General features: G+C 54.1%; 2 protein-coding genes across 4 annotated transcripts; one reads left to right on the top strand and one right to left on the bottom strand.

Moving 5' to 3' along the window:
* The first annotated feature begins 685 nt into the window (after positions 1 to 685).
* On the top strand, positions 686 to 11169 carry SMARCD2 (SWI/SNF related, matrix associated, actin dependent regulator of chromatin, subfamily d, member 2). The gene is made up of 13 exons (XM_046674743.1): positions 686 to 1193; positions 5556 to 5740; positions 5937 to 5979; positions 6128 to 6250; positions 7789 to 7944; positions 8393 to 8488; positions 8631 to 8732; positions 8876 to 9037; positions 9204 to 9301; positions 9456 to 9591; positions 9775 to 9897; positions 10036 to 10137; positions 10214 to 11169. Exons 1-13 carry the CDS (start codon positions 978 to 980, stop codon positions 10265 to 10267), a joined length of 1596 nt encoding a protein of 531 aa, XP_046530699.1. The 5' UTR covers positions 686 to 977; the 3' UTR covers positions 10268 to 11169.
* Positions 11170 to 11211: 42 nt separating this feature from the next.
* PSMC5 (proteasome 26S subunit, ATPase 5) lies at positions 11212 to 15518 on the bottom strand. Of its 3 annotated transcripts, XM_046674749.1 has the most exons (13): positions 15412 to 15426; positions 15026 to 15090; positions 14783 to 14854; positions 13662 to 13731; positions 13239 to 13336; positions 13016 to 13072; positions 12707 to 12937; positions 12289 to 12415; positions 11995 to 12185; positions 11801 to 11899; positions 11610 to 11720; positions 11431 to 11517; positions 11212 to 11324 (listed from the first exon to the last, which is right to left on the bottom strand). In XM_046674749.1, exons 3-13 carry the CDS (start codon positions 14852 to 14854, stop codon positions 11271 to 11273), a joined length of 1197 nt encoding a protein of 398 aa, XP_046530705.1. In that variant the 5' UTR covers positions 15026 to 15090; positions 15412 to 15426; the 3' UTR covers positions 11212 to 11270. The 3 variants fall into 3 exon arrangements, with proteins under 3 accessions (XP_046530705.1, XP_046530704.1, XP_046530703.1); XM_046674748.1 differs by lacking the exon at positions 15026 to 15090 and having other exon boundaries at positions 15412 to 15518; XM_046674747.1 differs by lacking the exon at positions 15026 to 15090 and having other exon boundaries at positions 15350 to 15424.
* Between the last annotated feature and the right edge of the window lie 58 nt (positions 15519 to 15576).

Raw genomic sequence — 15576 nt, 5'->3', positions numbered from 1 at the left:
AGTGATATAAATCCTGGAGAAAGACCTTATTTAATTGCAGGGAGGTTTCTCATGATGCAAAATTCCTTCGTCTAGAAACATTTCCTGTGGAGTAAAGTACTAGGCTTCCTTAAAATGAGGCAGAGCCATGTTAAAAATATGTGATAAGAACTCGGCACTTGCCCAAGTCAACCGTTCACACAGCTACATCGGGTCTGGGGCAGCCGATGTCCCTCGGAGGCTCTGAGGCACCAAGACGGGTTTTTAAAGAAAGTCAAGTTGGTGGCTGTTCTGCCTCCGGAGAGCAGCTCTGAGTTGAATCTTATTGCTGAAAATGTAGAAAGCAGACTTGACAAAACTATTTTCAAGGATCGTGGCCGGGTAGCTCGGCGAGCTGGCTACACCGGGTAGAGAGCAGCAGCTACCAACTATATTCACTGCAGAAGCCCTACGTGACCTTCGACCTCTGACCCTGCGCCTTGCTCGGCGGCGTTTCCGTGCGCAGCTTCCGCCCCCGCCCCTCTTTCGGAGGGCCGGGCCAAATCGTGTGGGCGGGGCTCTGGAGCGGGCGGTTGGGGACGGTGCCTGTTAGGGGCGGGTCTCGCGAGGGGCGGGATTTGAGGAGGTATCCTAGCATTGGGCTGCTGGGTATAGGCGGGGCCTAGCGCTGGTCTGGGTTGGGCGGGGCAGGGAGTTAGTTGCCGCCTCTGGGTAACTGGGACTCAGGCAGCGAAACCTCCGGAGGCCGGGGACGGCAGGCGGGCCCGTAGCAGATCCCGGATCCGGAATTTCCCGGGCAGGACCGGAATCAGCATCAGCCGTGCTCCAAACCGGGTCTGTGAGGAACTCGTGAACTTGGATTAGGAAATCCCGGAACCCGGATCAACAAACCGCAGAACCCGGAATTTAGATCGGAAAGTCCCGGAGCACGGATCTCGGAGCGGATTCGGCGCTGAACCCGGAGTCCGGATCGCGACACCGCCGGACGGGACGGAGCGATGTCGGGCCGTGGCGCGGGCGGGTTCCCGCTGCCCCCGCTGAGCCCTGGCGGCGGCGCGGTTGCCGCGGCCCTCGGAGCGCCGCCTCCGCCAGCAGGACCCGGCATGCTGCCCGGACCGGCGCTCAGGGGCCCGGGGCCAGCTGGAGGCGTGGGGGGCCCCGGAGCCGCCGGCTTCCGCCCCATGGGCCCCGCGGGCCCCGCAGCGCAGTACCAGGTGAAGAGCGCGGACGGGTGGGCGGCGCCGCAGCACGCCGGGGGCAGGGGTCGGAGGACCGTCTAGAGAGGGCCCTGGGGCAGCCTCCTGGACAGAGGGCACCGGAGCCCTGCATGCGGAGCGGGACGCGGTGGAAAGCAAGGCCAGGGACCCTCGGGCTCGGCTAGGTGGTGGTGGTGGTGGAGTTGGGGGAGAGGGAAAGAGCGATTCTGGTTGGAGTGTTTGAAGCAATTGGGAGGGTTTGGGGGCTTCCGTGGAACTGGGATTCTGAGAAGCTGAGAGATGGAGGAGCTGTGGGCGGCTGGGTTGAAAGTCTAGTGTAGATCCTAGGGAAGGGGGGTCTGGGAAGTGATGAGAAAGTTTTGGAAAAGGGCCCTCACTGAGGAACCACGGTTACCCTGCATTGGCCTTGGTCCCACTCCAAATCTGCTGTCTTTTTCTAGTTGGGAACTGGCAGAGATCTAGCGTGTCTGAGATGGTTCCCAGCTGCTAATGAGGAGGAAGAAGGGCCTGGCTTCCCACGGGCATGGGAGACTGAGGACAGGGCATGGGGACTCCAGCCTGTGCAGGGGAGAGTCTACTCCTGGGTCAGGCCCAGAAGCCATCGCCTCGGCTGACTCTGGGTTAGACCAGAGATGGTGGTGGCCATCCCTGAGGAAGGAGGAAAGCCCAGCCCATTCTGGGCAGATTCTCCTTTTGGCTTTCTGCCTAGTGTCATAGTGTCCAGGAGTTGATTAGTCTGGAGGAGCAGAGAGGCTCCACTGAGCCCTGCTGGTCTGGGGCTGGAGGAGCCTGCAGGAGTTGCTTCAAAGGGTTCTGTCCTGTCCCTTTTGGGGTTTGGCTTGGAAGAGAACTTCTCAGGTTGCAGCTTCAAAGACCCTTGAGACGCAGAGACTGTCCTTAGGGTCAGTGTGTGGGTAACTGCTGGTGGGCTCATCAGTCCCCCAGTCCTTTGTTTCTGGTTGCCCCAGAATACTTGGGAATTCTGCCTATCCTTTTTCCTGCCCCCCCCTCCACTTTTCTTTAGCCTTTACGTTCTGACAATGTCGTATCCAACTTGTGTACCCCAGCATTTGGCACTGACTTCTAGCAAGTTTGAAGGAAGGAAGCTGGGGCTTCCTCTGTTTCCTCCTCATATCTTCAGGTAGAAGTCCAAGAAGTGGATTCATAGAGTAGGGTATGCATAGCCCCCCAAGACCGCTGGGCCCTCACTTTCTAAAGAGATGCTTAACTATGGACAGTGATTTTTCCCTCTTACTCCTCATTCTCCTGCTTCCTCTAAAGAAAACAAAAGGTCTGGGTATTGACAGAGACAGTCCTGGTCCCAAGGACTCCACCTAGGGTGCATTTTTCCCATCTTGCTCTCCCCCTTGGGGATTCATGGGCCCAAGGTGTCGCTGAGGGATCCCTGCATCAGTCATTCCAGTCCTTGGGCCCGCTAGCTGAGGTCTGGCCTGGGAGCCTCCCTGTGGGCCTTTGGCCTGGGAAGGATCTAAGGAAGGGATAGGAGCCTCTCCAGTTCCCTCAGCTTGCAACCCACAGGGAATGTGCCTTGGGGAAAGCCTCTGAGAGACTGGATTCCACAGCCCTGTGTAGGGAGTGGCCTTGGGCCCGTGGCAAGGCTGTGCTGGCTGCCTGGGTAGCCCTGGGCTACTAGGAGTGGGGAACGTGGTGAAGGCAGTGAGCCTCTGCTTCTCATCGCTGCCTCCTCCTGATCTTCCAGGGGGGCAATAGAGGCAGATGAGGAGAGGGAGGACCCAGTTTACTTTGGCTGAGTTCCAGGAGGATCCTGCTAGGCCTCTTTCCAAATCCAGTTGTGTGACTTCCAGGAGAAGGGACTTGAGATCTGAGGAGCAAAGGGGTTCTTGTCTGTTAGGGCACAGGAGGTGAGCTGGAAGGGCAAGAATTTCAGGGCCCAAGTTGGGCAAATAGGGGAGCCATAGAAAGAAGGGAAGTGATGACCCACCCCCTCTAGACAGTGCTTCTAGCTATGCATCACAGTCAACTGAGGAGCTTAAAAAAACAAAACCGAAACAACCTAGATTGCTGAGTTGACTCCGGAGAGTTCAAAATATTTTCTTATGGAGGAGTCTGTTCTCCTCTCCTAGGCCCTTAGGGCCAGCCACCAGGAGCACCAGGGCCACAGGCTTTGAGGCAGGGCAGAGCACGCTCTCTGGAGGTGGCAGCATCGGACCCAGCCTCCTGCCTTTGCTCTCCTGGGTAGCGGGGGTAGAGTCAAGCTTAGGGTGTGAGCTGGTGCTGGGCTAAGGGAGAGAAAGTAGTCGCACAATTCTGGGGTTCAGGGCACCCAGCCAGGCTTACGTTGCTCTGCTGCAGGCAGGGAGTTAGGGAGCCTGAGAGTTCTGGGCTGTGTTCTTTTTTCTTTTTCTTTCTTTCTTTCCTTTTTTTAATAACTCTTGGGTTGTTTTTTTTGAAGAGGAGGAAGAACTGGTGCTTCAAAGCCCAGGTGTGGAGCTTGGCAAGGCCAAGCTGGGACTTCAGGAGCTGTAAGCAGCCTTCCCCTGGGCTCCTTCCCTGTCTTGGGAGAAGCCTGGGGCCCTGCGTGAGCTGGGGGCTCTACACCTGGGAAGTCTGGAGCAGATGTCTGGGAGGGGCCTATTCTAGGCCCCGCCTGTGCTGCCTTGTCTTGGGACTTTCTGTTATGGGAACACCTGCCTAGGAGGCATGGGTGGTGCTGAGGAGGTTTTGTGAACACCCTAGTGAGTAGCTTCGTGGGGACCACAGGCTCCTAGCTCACACTGCAGGTCCTACTGCTTCAGTTGTTCCAACCCTTTGGCTCAGGCGCTGGGTGGGAAAAACTCCAGTCTAGGATGTCTGGGGCCTGGGTTTACAGCTGTGGCCACACTGAGCTGTTTTCTGTAAATCTGGCCATGGCTCATTAAGGCAGAGGAACAGGCTGTCTTTTGCCTTTCAGTAGCTTGGATGAATCTCTTCCTGATGAGGAGAGACTTGTGGCAGGACTCCTGGGGTCCCAGAGCCCCGCTACGTGTATCTCTCCATTCTCTCAAATGCTTCCCTCCCACCCTATTCCTTTCCCCTTCCTCGTGTCTCTGGGTTGTGTTTCTCTCCGTCTCTGCATCTGGTCAAGAATCTGACCCTCTGTGGGGAGAACATGGGTTTAGTGCTGGATGAAGAGGTGGGGGAAGAATCTCATCTCCATGATGCGGGGGGCGGGGAGGGGGTCCTTTGATTTGGTGTGAGTCCCCACCCAGCCTGGTGTGGTTGGCTGGTTGTGCTAGTTGCATAATCTGGGCCCTAGGGCCAGCCCTGTGAAGCTGCCAGGGACAGAGTGTGCAAGGCAGAGCTGCCAAACAGGCCTTGCAGGCAGCAGCCATTGGGAAGGGGGGCAGGGGGCGGAGGTTACTTCTACATGGGCTCAGCAGAAGTGTTGGGGAGCTGGACCTCGGTGGGAAATCCTTCTGCAGGCTTCTGAAGAAGCTATCTCTGTCACCCAGATTCCTCTGCCGACCCTATGGCTTCGATCCTTGCATCCCAGGATAATCTTATCTCCATTCTCCAGTTGGGGATTGTGAGGGCTACATTGAGCCTGAGCCAACCCCAGCTGCCAGGTGGTGTGTGGACCATGGACAGAGTCCAGGTGCCAGCTGCTGTCTCTCCCAAAGGCCATCCAGAAGCCACAGCTTCCCTTTTGGGGTCTTCTGGTATAGGGGTAGGGTCCACTTGTGGGTTATGAGTAGGGCCATGTGATGGTCTGCATTCTGCCTGAGGCCACCCCCACCAGTTAGGACACACTCCAAGCTGTCCTGTTGCAGCTTGCTCACCTTGGGTGCTGCTACCTGACAGGCTTGCTAGCCCCTTCAACTACCTCTCTCCCCTTAGTCACACCACCAGGGTGGTGACAGGGGATGGGTGTTTTCTGCTCCATCAGCCTGCTCATATCACACTACATGCCTCCACCCAGCTATGACTGTCCCCAGGCCTCCTGTGGACCATCTCAGGGACTCAGACTCAAGAGTGCCTTGAAGCCAGCTGGTCCCAGGGAGCAGGGGCATAGTGTGCTGGGGCCGGAGGGTGGCCATGGGCCCTAAAAAACTCCCCCAGGCCCTTCCCTCTGCAGGCAGGATTCTCCTCCCACCCCTGGGCTCTGTGGGCCTCATTCGCTGGCACGGCTGCCAGGGCGGTTGAAGGGGGCGGGGCAGGTGTGGTTTACACTTCTGCTCTCAGGCGCCTGCTCCCCTTTGTTCCTGGCACTTCAGCTCGGGCTGTGTGTGTGCTGCTCAGGGCCGGACCTGGCTGAGGAAAGGGATGGAGGGAATGGGCTATGGGCCCTGTAGGGCCCTGCCGCTGATCTATGCGCCCCCATTGGCTCACTTCCCCCAGCGGCCAGGCATGTCACCAGGGAGCCGGATGCCCATGGCTGGCTTACAGGTGGGACCCCCTGCTGGCTCTCCATTTGGCACAGCTGCTCCACTTCGACCTGGCATGCCACCCACCATGATGGACCCATTCCGAAAACGCCTACTCGTGCCCCAGGCCCAGCCTCCGATGCCCGCCCAGCGCCGGGGGTAAGACCGTCCTGTTTCTCCCATCCTATCTAGCACACCTCTAGTGGTAACAGAGGATTTCTTTCTGTCCTAACTGCTGTGAAGACTGAGGAAGACTCCTAATTCTCTTGGGGAAGGGTCCTGGGAACTGAAGGGGTGGATGGGGGCGAGGTACTTGGGACCATTGACCTCTTAAGTGGGTTTCTGTCCTCCCCAGGTTAAAGAGGAGGAAGATGGCAGATAAGGTTCTACCTCAGCGAGTAAGTATGTTGGGAGGGGGCCTAGGAGGCCTGCCCAATGGCTGGCTGGCTGCAGGTGGAGTCAGTCTCCCCCAGCCCTGGGAAGGGAGAGGAAGGAGCCAGAGCTACAGCTGAAACAAGCCGATGAATTCCTTTTTCCTTGCTCTAGATTCGGGAGCTTGTCCCAGAGTCTCAGGCATACATGGATCTCTTGGCTTTTGAGCGGAAGCTGGACCAGACCATCGCTCGCAAGCGGATGGAGATCCAAGAGGCCATCAAAAAGCCTCTCACGGTGTGTGCCCTGGCTACTCCCTGGCCTTCCCAAGCTCCTCTGCCTCTCCCTGGCCTTGTTTGCCAGGAGCCAAGTGAGGGTCTGTGTTAGGCTAGGGCAGGATTTTTCACACTGCAGGATGCAGCTCATTACTGGAGCATGAACTCAATTTAATATGGTAGGGCCAGCATTTTTTTTTTTTTTTTGCAAAAGATTAGCCCTGAGCTAACATCTGCTGCCAATCCTCCTCTTTCTGCTGAGGAAGACTGGCCCTGAGCTAACATCCGTGCCCATCTTCCTCTACTTTATATGTGGGACGCCTACCACAGCATGGCTTGCCAAGTGGTGCCGTGTCCACACCCGGGATTCAAAGTGGTGAACCCTGGGCCACTGAAGCTGAACGTGCGAACTTAATGGCTGCGCCACCGGGCTGGACCCCCAGTATTTTTTTTTTTTTTAAAGATTTTATTTTTTTCCTTTTTCTCCCCAAAGCCCCCTGGTACATAGTTGTATATTCTTCGTTGTGGGTCCTTCTAGTTGTGGCATGTGGGATGCTGCCTCAGAGTGGTCTGATGAGCAGTGCCATGTCCGCGCCCAGGATTCGAACCGACGAAACACTGGGCGGCCTGCAGCAGAGCGTGCGAACCCAACCACTCGGCCACGGGCCCAGCCTCTGGACCCCCACTATATTTTGAATAAATATAAAACAGTAGAAATTATAATAATATTTTTTTGTAGTAAAGTACTTACCATAGTAGTAAAGGTATTATTTTGTGACTTTTTAATTTCAGATATTTATATATATGTGTGTGGATGGTGGGTCATAATTTAAATGAAAATCTTATAGATCGTGGTCAGAAGTTTAAAAGGCAAGACAAGAGGGTCGGGGCTGGCCCCGTGGCTGAGTGGTTAAGTTCTCGCACTCTGCTTCGGCGGCCCAGGGTTTTGCCTGTTCAAATCCTGGGCGTGGACATGGCACTGCTCGTCAGGCCATGCTGAGGAGGCATCCCACATGCCACAACTAGAATGACCCACAACTAAAAATACGCAGCTATGTACCGGGGGACTTTGGGGAGAAAAAGGAAAAATCTTTAAAAAAAAAAAAAAAGACAAGAGGGTAGTTCCTGTCTCCTCCCCCATCCCAGAGAAGCTTTCTTCTCTCTCTTTTTTTTAAATAATAATATAGAACAGTCCCCTGAGTGGTGAAGGTTTTCCAGGAGATGAGGATATTTTGGGGCCATGATGAGTGTTTGCGTTTCATTTAAAATATGAGCTAGAGGCTTCTGATTTGCCTGATAGCACCCTGTATGTACCTCTGTTGCACCACTGATCCCACTGTGTTGGAATTGTCAGTAGTGCATCTGTCTCCCCCATAAAATTGTGAGTTCCTTGAAGGCCAGGACTGGGATTTCCTACTCTTGATTCCCAGTGCCTAACAAGGTGCCTGGCCCTTAGTCACCATGCAGTATGGATGCTGAATGAGTTCAGACGGGAAGATGGGGTAGCATTGTCTTCCAGTATGTTGATCCACCTTCAGCTGGTTGTCTTTCTCTTTTTAGCAAAAACGAAAGCTGCGGATCTATATTTCCAATACATTCAGTCCCAGCAAGGCGGAAGGTGATAGTGCAGGAACCACAGGGACCCCCGGGGGAACCCCAGCAGGGGACAAGGTGGCTTCCTGGGAACTTCGAGTGGAGGGAAAACTGCTGGATGATGTAAGTTGGGGAAGAGATGTCTGGAGGGTAGGTGGCCTGTGTGGGTTTAAGACTGGGGCCAGGCACTGGCCCACTTCTGGAGAAGGCCTGCCTGAGGAAGAGAGCACTGCTTGTGGTCATGCTCTGCATAGCTCCAAGCCAATTAAAGGTTTAAGATTTGTGTGGTTACTACAACAGTTCTCCTGCAGATGGCAGTAAAGTGTCTTGAGAAAAGGGTACCCCTTTCTAATACAGTCCTTTCTTGACTAGCAGTGGGGCTGCATAGAAAGGCCTTTCCCTGCCTCTAGTCGCTCACTTTTCCTGGAGTCTAACTGCTTCCTTCAGGGCCCAACATTCTTCAGTACCCTGAGCTTCAGGATTCAAACAATGCTCCTCTTTTTTGGGCGTAGAATAGCTTAGGTTTGAGAGCTCAGCAGCACACCCATCTCACACCCCTTCCCATCCCCAGCCTAGCAAACAGAAGAGGAAGTTTTCTTCATTCTTTAAGAGCCTCGTCATTGAGCTGGACAAGGAACTGTATGGGCCTGACAACCACCTGGTGGAGGTGAGAGTGCACCTGGGGCATGGGGAGCACAGGCTGCCATGCAGGGTGGGCAGAGAAGTGGTGTTGGTCCCCTTGGAGTGCCAGGTGTGTACGTTCATGCCCACCGCCTTGTGATGAACTCTGCTCCCCTCTTCCCTGCCAGTGGCACCGGATGCCCACCACCCAGGAGACAGACGGTTTCCAGGTGAAACGGCCTGGAGACCTCAATGTCAAGTGCACCCTTCTGCTCATGCTAGATCATCAGGTGACAAATGTGTTGGGGCCATAGGGACTCATCTAGGGGAGTGGGGGAGGTTCCTATTGTAAACCCTTCTCGTCCCTGCCCTACTCTTCCACTTTGTTTTTTCACAAGAACCCCTCCTCTGACTCCCCTCTGTCCATCCCCAGCCTCCCCAGTACAAGTTGGACCCCCGATTGGCGAGGCTGCTGGGGGTGCACACACAGACAAGGGCCGCCATCATGCAGGCCCTGTGGCTTTATATCAAACACAATCAGCTGCAGGACGGGCACGAGCGCGAGTACATCAACTGCAACCGGTACTTCCGCCAGGTCAGCTGGGATGCCATCCCTCCTCTAGCCTCACAGCCTCTACCTTGCCCGCTGCTCCAGAGCCCCACTGGGCTAGTCGTGGCCACATTCTTCACACTGACCCTGGGATGGTCCACTTCTCCCTGTGCCTTCAAAGGTATGAATAAGTTTTTGGTACTCTCTCCAGATCTTCAGTTGTGGCCGACTCCGTTTCTCTGAGATTCCCATGAAGCTGGCTGGGTTGCTGCAGCATCCAGACCCCATTGTCATCAACCATGTCATTAGGTAAATGGAAAGCAGGGGATGGAAAGGCTCTTATAAGCCAAAGAGCAGCAGCAGGTTTGGTTTTCTGCTCCCTCAGTGTATACAGGTTTGGCCCAGGTGAGTGGGATGGATACAGCTTTGTGCTCACCCCTTCCCTCCTCTGTGCTGCCTGTAGTGTGGACCCTAATGACCAGAAGAAGACAGCCTGTTATGACATCGATGTGGAGGTGGACGACCCACTCAAGGCCCAGATGAGCAATTTTCTGGCCTCTACCACCAATCAGCAGGAGATTGCCTCCCTTGATGTCAAGGTGGGCCTTCTGTCTCCCCACCCTCCTCTGGGACCCACGATGGGTGTGGGCAGGCTCTGTCGGACATTTCTGTACACATAGCACCTTGGGATGGGACCTCTGTCCAAGTCCTTTGGCGTCAGGCTTAGAAACAGACCCCCTGGGGGTGGGGGCCACTCTGACATGTGTACCCCCTTTCCCCAGATCCATGAGACCATTGAGTCCATCAACCAGCTGAAGACCCAGAGGGATTTCATGCTCAGCTTTAGCACTGACCCCCAGGACTTTATCCAGGAATGGCTCCGTTCCCAGCGCCGAGACCTCAAGGTACAGCCTCCTTTCTTGAGGCTGATCCCATGCTAAGCTCTGAGCTATTTTTACCTCCACCTACTATTCTTCTGGATCTAGGGGCAGATTGGCTCAGGATGGGAATTGTGGGACAGCTTACCTCCTGGCTCTTTGCAGATCATCACTGATGTGATTGGAAATCCTGAGGAGGAGAGACGAGCTGCCTTCTACCACCAGCCCTGGGCCCAGGAAGCAGTGGGGAGGCACATCTTTGCCAAGGTGAGGCTCTGCCCTGTTTGCCCTCTTGTGGTGGTGAGCAACAGAGGCCTAAGCTGCTGTTCTCTCCCTTTTCCAGGTGCAGCAGCGAAGGCAGGAACTGGAACAGGTGCTGGGAATTCGCCTGACCTAACTGCTCAGGGATCCCTTCCTTTTTTCCCAGCCCTGGAGCCATCCTCTCCTCAGCCTGGAAGGGGACCACCCTCTGGGGCCTCAGACATGTAGAATAAGGATGGGGTGAGGGGTATCTCCTGTCACCCTCTGCTCCCCAGCTTTAGTTTCATAAATGTAGTGATAGGATTCTTTGTTGCTTGGTCCCCAAAGCCTTATTACTTACTTTATATGTTGGCTTTAATTGGGTTCACAACAGATGCCTCCTCTGCCCTCTGCAGGCAGGCCCAAGTAGGACTGCTGGTGGCTGTGCTTTGACATAGTAACGGAGACATTTCAGAACCAAAGGCCGCTGGCTTTGCTTGTTTACAGACTCCCTGTTGGGGCAAGTGTCAGAGCTGGCTCCTGGGAGCTGGGCAAGGAAGAGGAGCACAGCTCACACTCTTCCTAGCCTTTCTAAACCAAAGTTCTTTGCCATTCCTACCAGCCCAGCCTTGCTGCTGGTTTTTTCCTTTCCTTTGGGTATTTGCACTATTTTGGGGAGCAGGTTTTTCTATGCGGGAGCCACTTTTTTTGTACAGGGGTAAGTTGGGGTTTTTCAGGGAGCCCTATTTGGTGCCTCCTTCCTTATTTTCTTTCCTCAATCTATGCAAGCGGCTCGGTCCGCCATCATCTCCTGGGATGCCAGAGGGCTGCCACCCCAGCTGTTGGGCCCAGGGTGGTAAAGCCTCCTTGAGGGAGGGGACTCCAGTTCTCTGGCATGGCCTGAGGTATGGGCGTAGTTGTGGAGGGCAAGGGAGGCGGGGAGGACTGTTGTTGCCCTTTGGAGCTTGGTAAGGAGGGGGTGCCCAGGGCTTGGCAAGTGCCACTTTTGGCAGGTTTGGAAATTTCCAAATAAATCCTTGTTTATTGATGGTCCCCAAACCTGGTCGTTGAATAGTGCCGCCACTCATTAACAGACTGAACTCCTAGAGGACTTGTCCTGCAGACCTTTATTTGAGGGATCCACACAAAGGACAGCCACCTCACTTCCAAAGCTTCTTGATGGACATGTTTTTCTCACTATCCTTCTGCATGACCTGGAGAGAAGGAGCATTAAGTTGTAAATTGGCTGAACATATGCCCTATCCCCACTGCTCCAGAACCACCATGAGCAAAGGCTTGCAGAAAGATGGAGGACTCTACCTTGGCTACTGCCATCTCAAAGTCCTCCTGGGTGACATGGACTCGCCGTTCCCGCAGGGCATACATGCCAGCTTCGGTGCACACACCCTGAGCAGGGAAAGGCAGGCAGGCACTATTGCTGTGCCCTTGAACCCAAAACTTCCTGCTTCTGCCCCCTTTCCCTTGGGCATTCCAGTTACCTTCACTTCAGCCCCTGATGCTCCTGGCATGAGCTCAGCAATTTTTCTCAGGTTGATCCCCCGAGTCAGGTTCATTTTCCGAGAATGGATCTTCAAAATGTCCAGCCGGGCCTGGCAATGGGAGAGGGAAGGTTTGAGCCCCACAGCTTACCCCATAGCCAGAGCCACTTCCAGCACTGCCTATCACAAACCTCCTCGTTGGGGGGTGGGAATTCAATTTTTCTGTCGATGCGCCCTGGGCGAAGCAGCGCTGAATCCAGGATATCAATCCTATTAGTAGCCATAATAACCTGAGTGGAGAAATGGGGTGGCATCAGCTAGGCCCTTCCTCAGACTGCATGTCACCCAGGGCCTTCCCTCAGCCCACCCCAAGATGCCACCTTACCTTGATATTCTTGGTGGCCTCAAAGCCATCCAGCTGGTTGAGCAGCTCCAGCATTGTGCGCTGCACTTCACTGTCCCCTCCAGAACCTCCCTCCAGTCGTGAGGAGCCAATGGAGTCGATTTCGTCCATGAAGATGATGGATGGAGCATGTTCTCGTGCCATGACAAACAGCTCCCTCACCATTCTTGCCCCTGTGCAGAGGCCAAGCTGGCATTAAGGAGCTGATGAGCTCCAACCTTCACCTCCACCCCTTCATTTCCATTTGGTTTTCCTATTTTTAGCCACATGATTTACCTTCCCCAATGAATTTCTGTACCAATTCAGAGCCAGAGACACGAATAAAGGTACAGTCTGTATGATGAGCCACAGCCCGGGCCAACAGTGTCTTCCCAGTGCCTGGGGGTCCATAGAGCAACACTCCCTAGAGAGAAACAGCGGGAGTGAGGGCAGAAAGCCGGCCCCCTCATTACTGAGGGCTCGCTCTGTGCTAGATGCTAGGGATACAAAACATGTATGTTACAGTCCCTTCTGGAGCTTATATCTGAACCACCTCAGTGTGCTGGCAACATCTCACCCCCTGGCCCCTCTTTAGCAGGGAGGGTCGGCTTAAGAAGGCTGTAGTCTGTCCCAACTCCTGTGCTCAGTCTGGCCTGGGACAGGAGGTGTACAGCACAGCACAGCACAGGCCTCCCACAAAAGGCCCGCTTCTTACCTTGGGCTGCGCAATGCCCAGCGCTTCAAAGAGCTCAGGATGCTTAACAGGCAGCTCGATCACTTCTTTGATCTCCTTGATCTGCTTGTCTAGTCCGCCAATCATCTCATAAGTTGAATCTGGTACCTTCTCCACCATCATCAGTGAAACCAGTGGGTCTACCTTGTTGGGCAGGATCTTGTGCAGAGTGTAGCTGTCATTTCTTAGAGCCACCCGGCAATTGGGTGTCACCTGGGCAAGAGGAGAGCGTTTCAGGAAGTGGCATGGTGAGAGCCGACCCCAACCTCCCACCTCCCTTGCTGCACTCACATCATTGATATCGATGTTCTTGTCCACGTCTACAACAAACTTGCCCTCAGGATGTACCTAAAGACACAAGGGCTCGTGACCTTCCCTGACAGTCACCAAATCACCAACTTCACCCAGGAAGACCCATGAGTCCTAGAATAACACGACAGGACAGTGTCCTCCACACAAAAGTATGGAAATGCAGTGGGCAATGGGCTGGTCCCTGGGGTCACGCTGCTTTTACCTTAACCAACACTTTCTTCTTATCCATGGCCCGGACTACTTCCCCGACGTAGGAGCCCTGTTCCTGCAGCAGCTGTAGCTCCTCCCGCAACAAGCGAACTAGATGCGAAACAGACATGGTGGTCACCCAGCTTTTTTGGTGTTCCTTTCCCCAATGACTCAATTTGATATGCATGAACTAAGCCCCATTTTAAAGTCTTGAAGGGAAGGCCACAAAAAGAAAGTCAAAATTCATGTCTTTAAGGAGGTTACAGTGGTGTTCAGGAGAAAGATGTGCATGTGAACAGCTGTCTAACTGCAAAGCATCATCTTGGACTGGGAGGAAACAATAAGCACCACTGTGAAGACTCACTTCAGGGAAATTTGAATAGTCAGACCTCAGACAAACTGACCACATGCAGCCTTCCCATCCTTCCGCCCTCACCTTTTGCATTAAGCTCATTCCTCTGTGCCTGCAGCCTCCGGAGATTTTGGCTCTTGTCATTCACAATCAGCTGTGGAGGACAGAAACAAAGGGCAGAAAACAGTTGAAGGTTAAGATCTTAGCCAAGATTCTCATAGGCTGGTACGAGCTGAGTGAGGGAAGAGCACAGGACACCTGCACGTTGTTTCAGATTCTCCAATATGATCCTAATGACCCTGTTCTGTCCTCCAAGAGTCCCTCTGGAACCTAGGGCAGCCACCACAAAAGGCTGCTTGTCCATCACTGGTCCAGGAATCCCAAGCTCTAATGGAGGAAAGTTACAGCTGGCTCAGGTAGTTAGTTTCCTGCAGGGCAGTAACATGGCAGAGTGGGCAGATCTTTGAGTCAGAAGCCTAAGTTCTAGTCCCACTGCTGCCAAGTAACAGCTTGGTAGAGCTAAAGAAAGCCATTTAAAAGGTCTAGATGTGTTACTGAACTGCAAGTAAGTGTAGCATGATCTACCCTGCCTCTCTTCAGGACTACTGTGAGGAACAAACAAAATCACACATCATTTCAAACAGGATAAACCAAGTATAACACCTGCAGTGTTAAATGGAGTTCAGAAGTTTTCCTTATGGCTTTCCTCCATCCAATTTATGTTAGTCATTGCCCTTATTTCTATGGTCCCTGCTCCCTCTTTAGGCTAGAGCACTGGGCTGCCCAATCCCTTTTCATTCAGTCGCACAGAATCAACATTGTCCAGACTCCTTAATTCCGTCTTCCCTCGCACTCTCACTCTGCTCCAACCCTTCTCTAATAAATCTCATCTCAGGAATCTATGAGTCTTTTTATAAGGAACTCTCTCATTCAGGCTTCTTCCAAAAGGAATGCCCTTTGGCTAGGGGTACCTCTGCAGTTAAAATTTGACTCTTGAAGATGTGTAACGAACTGTGAATACTAATCACCTTCAAAGGGGTGGGATTTGAGGGGAACAGGAGGCTTAACTTCATATACTTCACATCATTGGCTCGTTACTTCTTCCACTGCGCCCCCAGTGGAATTATACGGATTTGTCGAAATCTGCTCCATCAATCCTCCATCCCCCTTCTAGCTCCCTCTGGATCTCTGCAGTCTGTCCTCACCTGGAGTTCTTCAATCTTGGACAGATAATACTGGCGGAGTCCACTGCCTGCCTTCCCCTCTTCCAGCTCCATCTGAAGACACAGCGTAATTATTACACAACAGGCTAAACATCGAAGAGATAAAGCCACTTCCAGCTTGGACTTCGGAGGTTTAAGATTTGGGTTCTGATGCCTCATGCCATCTCTTCAGAAGCCTCCATTTCCCCATGAGCAAACTAAAAGCAGAATGAGAATGCCGCCTACCTCATAAGACTTTCGGGAGGATCAGGAGAGGACACACACGGGAGCGCTTTGCACCGAATCTAGCGCTGTACAAACCCGAAGTGTTACTACAGGCGGAGCCAGGAGGAAGAACGGGTGCCCTGCTTCCTGCGACTCGCGGACGGCCCGGTTCCCGCTCCCATCGCTCCTCTCACTCCGCTTCCACCGTGTCTTCCTCTCCCGTCCCTGCCTTGAGCCGCTGGGGGCGGCGCTGACACAGCAGATCCGGTCACAGGCAGGGCCCAGTCTGGGCTGGTCCACCCACCCCGGAACCATCCGACCCTCCTGCCCCGGCCCGCTGCCCACCTCGGATCCAGCCTGCTCCGCATCCAGCCCTGGTCCCTGCCCGGCCGCCGCCGCCGCCATACCTGTTCTGGTCCGTCAAGCGCCATCTTCCCTCTTCCGCGGACACCGCCGGCATCCAAGCCTCCTTGGTGCGCATGCGCAGAAGCAGGGGCCTGGGGCCCGAAGACGCGGGAGAAAAGTTCCGGGTCAAGGGGCGGAGTGTGTGGAGAGACGACAACAGATAATAT

This window comes from Equus quagga, chromosome 11 (assembly GCF_021613505.1).
Source record: "Equus quagga isolate Etosha38 chromosome 11, UCLA_HA_Equagga_1.0, whole genome shotgun sequence".
Classification (NCBI taxonomy): Eukaryota; Metazoa; Chordata; class Mammalia; order Perissodactyla; family Equidae; genus Equus; species Equus quagga.
Note: the sequence above shows the minus strand (reverse complement) of the source record. Positions and strands in the feature narration are given on the sequence as shown.

Coding starts and splice junctions, on each gene's coding strand:
- SMARCD2 (XM_046674743.1), top strand. CDS start 978: ATGTCGGGCCGTGGCGCGGGCGGGTTCCCGCTGCCCCCGCTGAGCCCT. Junction 7,945..8,392: donor AGGGAAAACTGCTGGATGAT/GTAAGTTGGGGA, acceptor TCCCATCCCCAG/CCTAGCAAACAGAAGAGGAA. Junction 10,138..10,213: donor GGAGGCACATCTTTGCCAAG/GTGAGGCTCTGC, acceptor TCCCTTTTCCAG/GTGCAGCAGCGAAGGCAGGA.
- PSMC5 (XM_046674747.1), bottom strand. CDS start 15,409: ATGGCGGCGGCGGCGGCCGGGCAGGGACCAGGGCTGGATGCGGAGCAG. Junction 11,721..11,800: donor TCCCACCCCCCAACGAGGAG/GTTTGTGATAGG, acceptor TCCCATTGCCAG/GCCCGGCTGGACATTTTGAA. Junction 11,325..11,430: donor TTGAGATGGCAGTAGCCAAG/GTAGAGTCCTCC, acceptor CCTTCTCTCCAG/GTCATGCAGAAGGATAGTGA.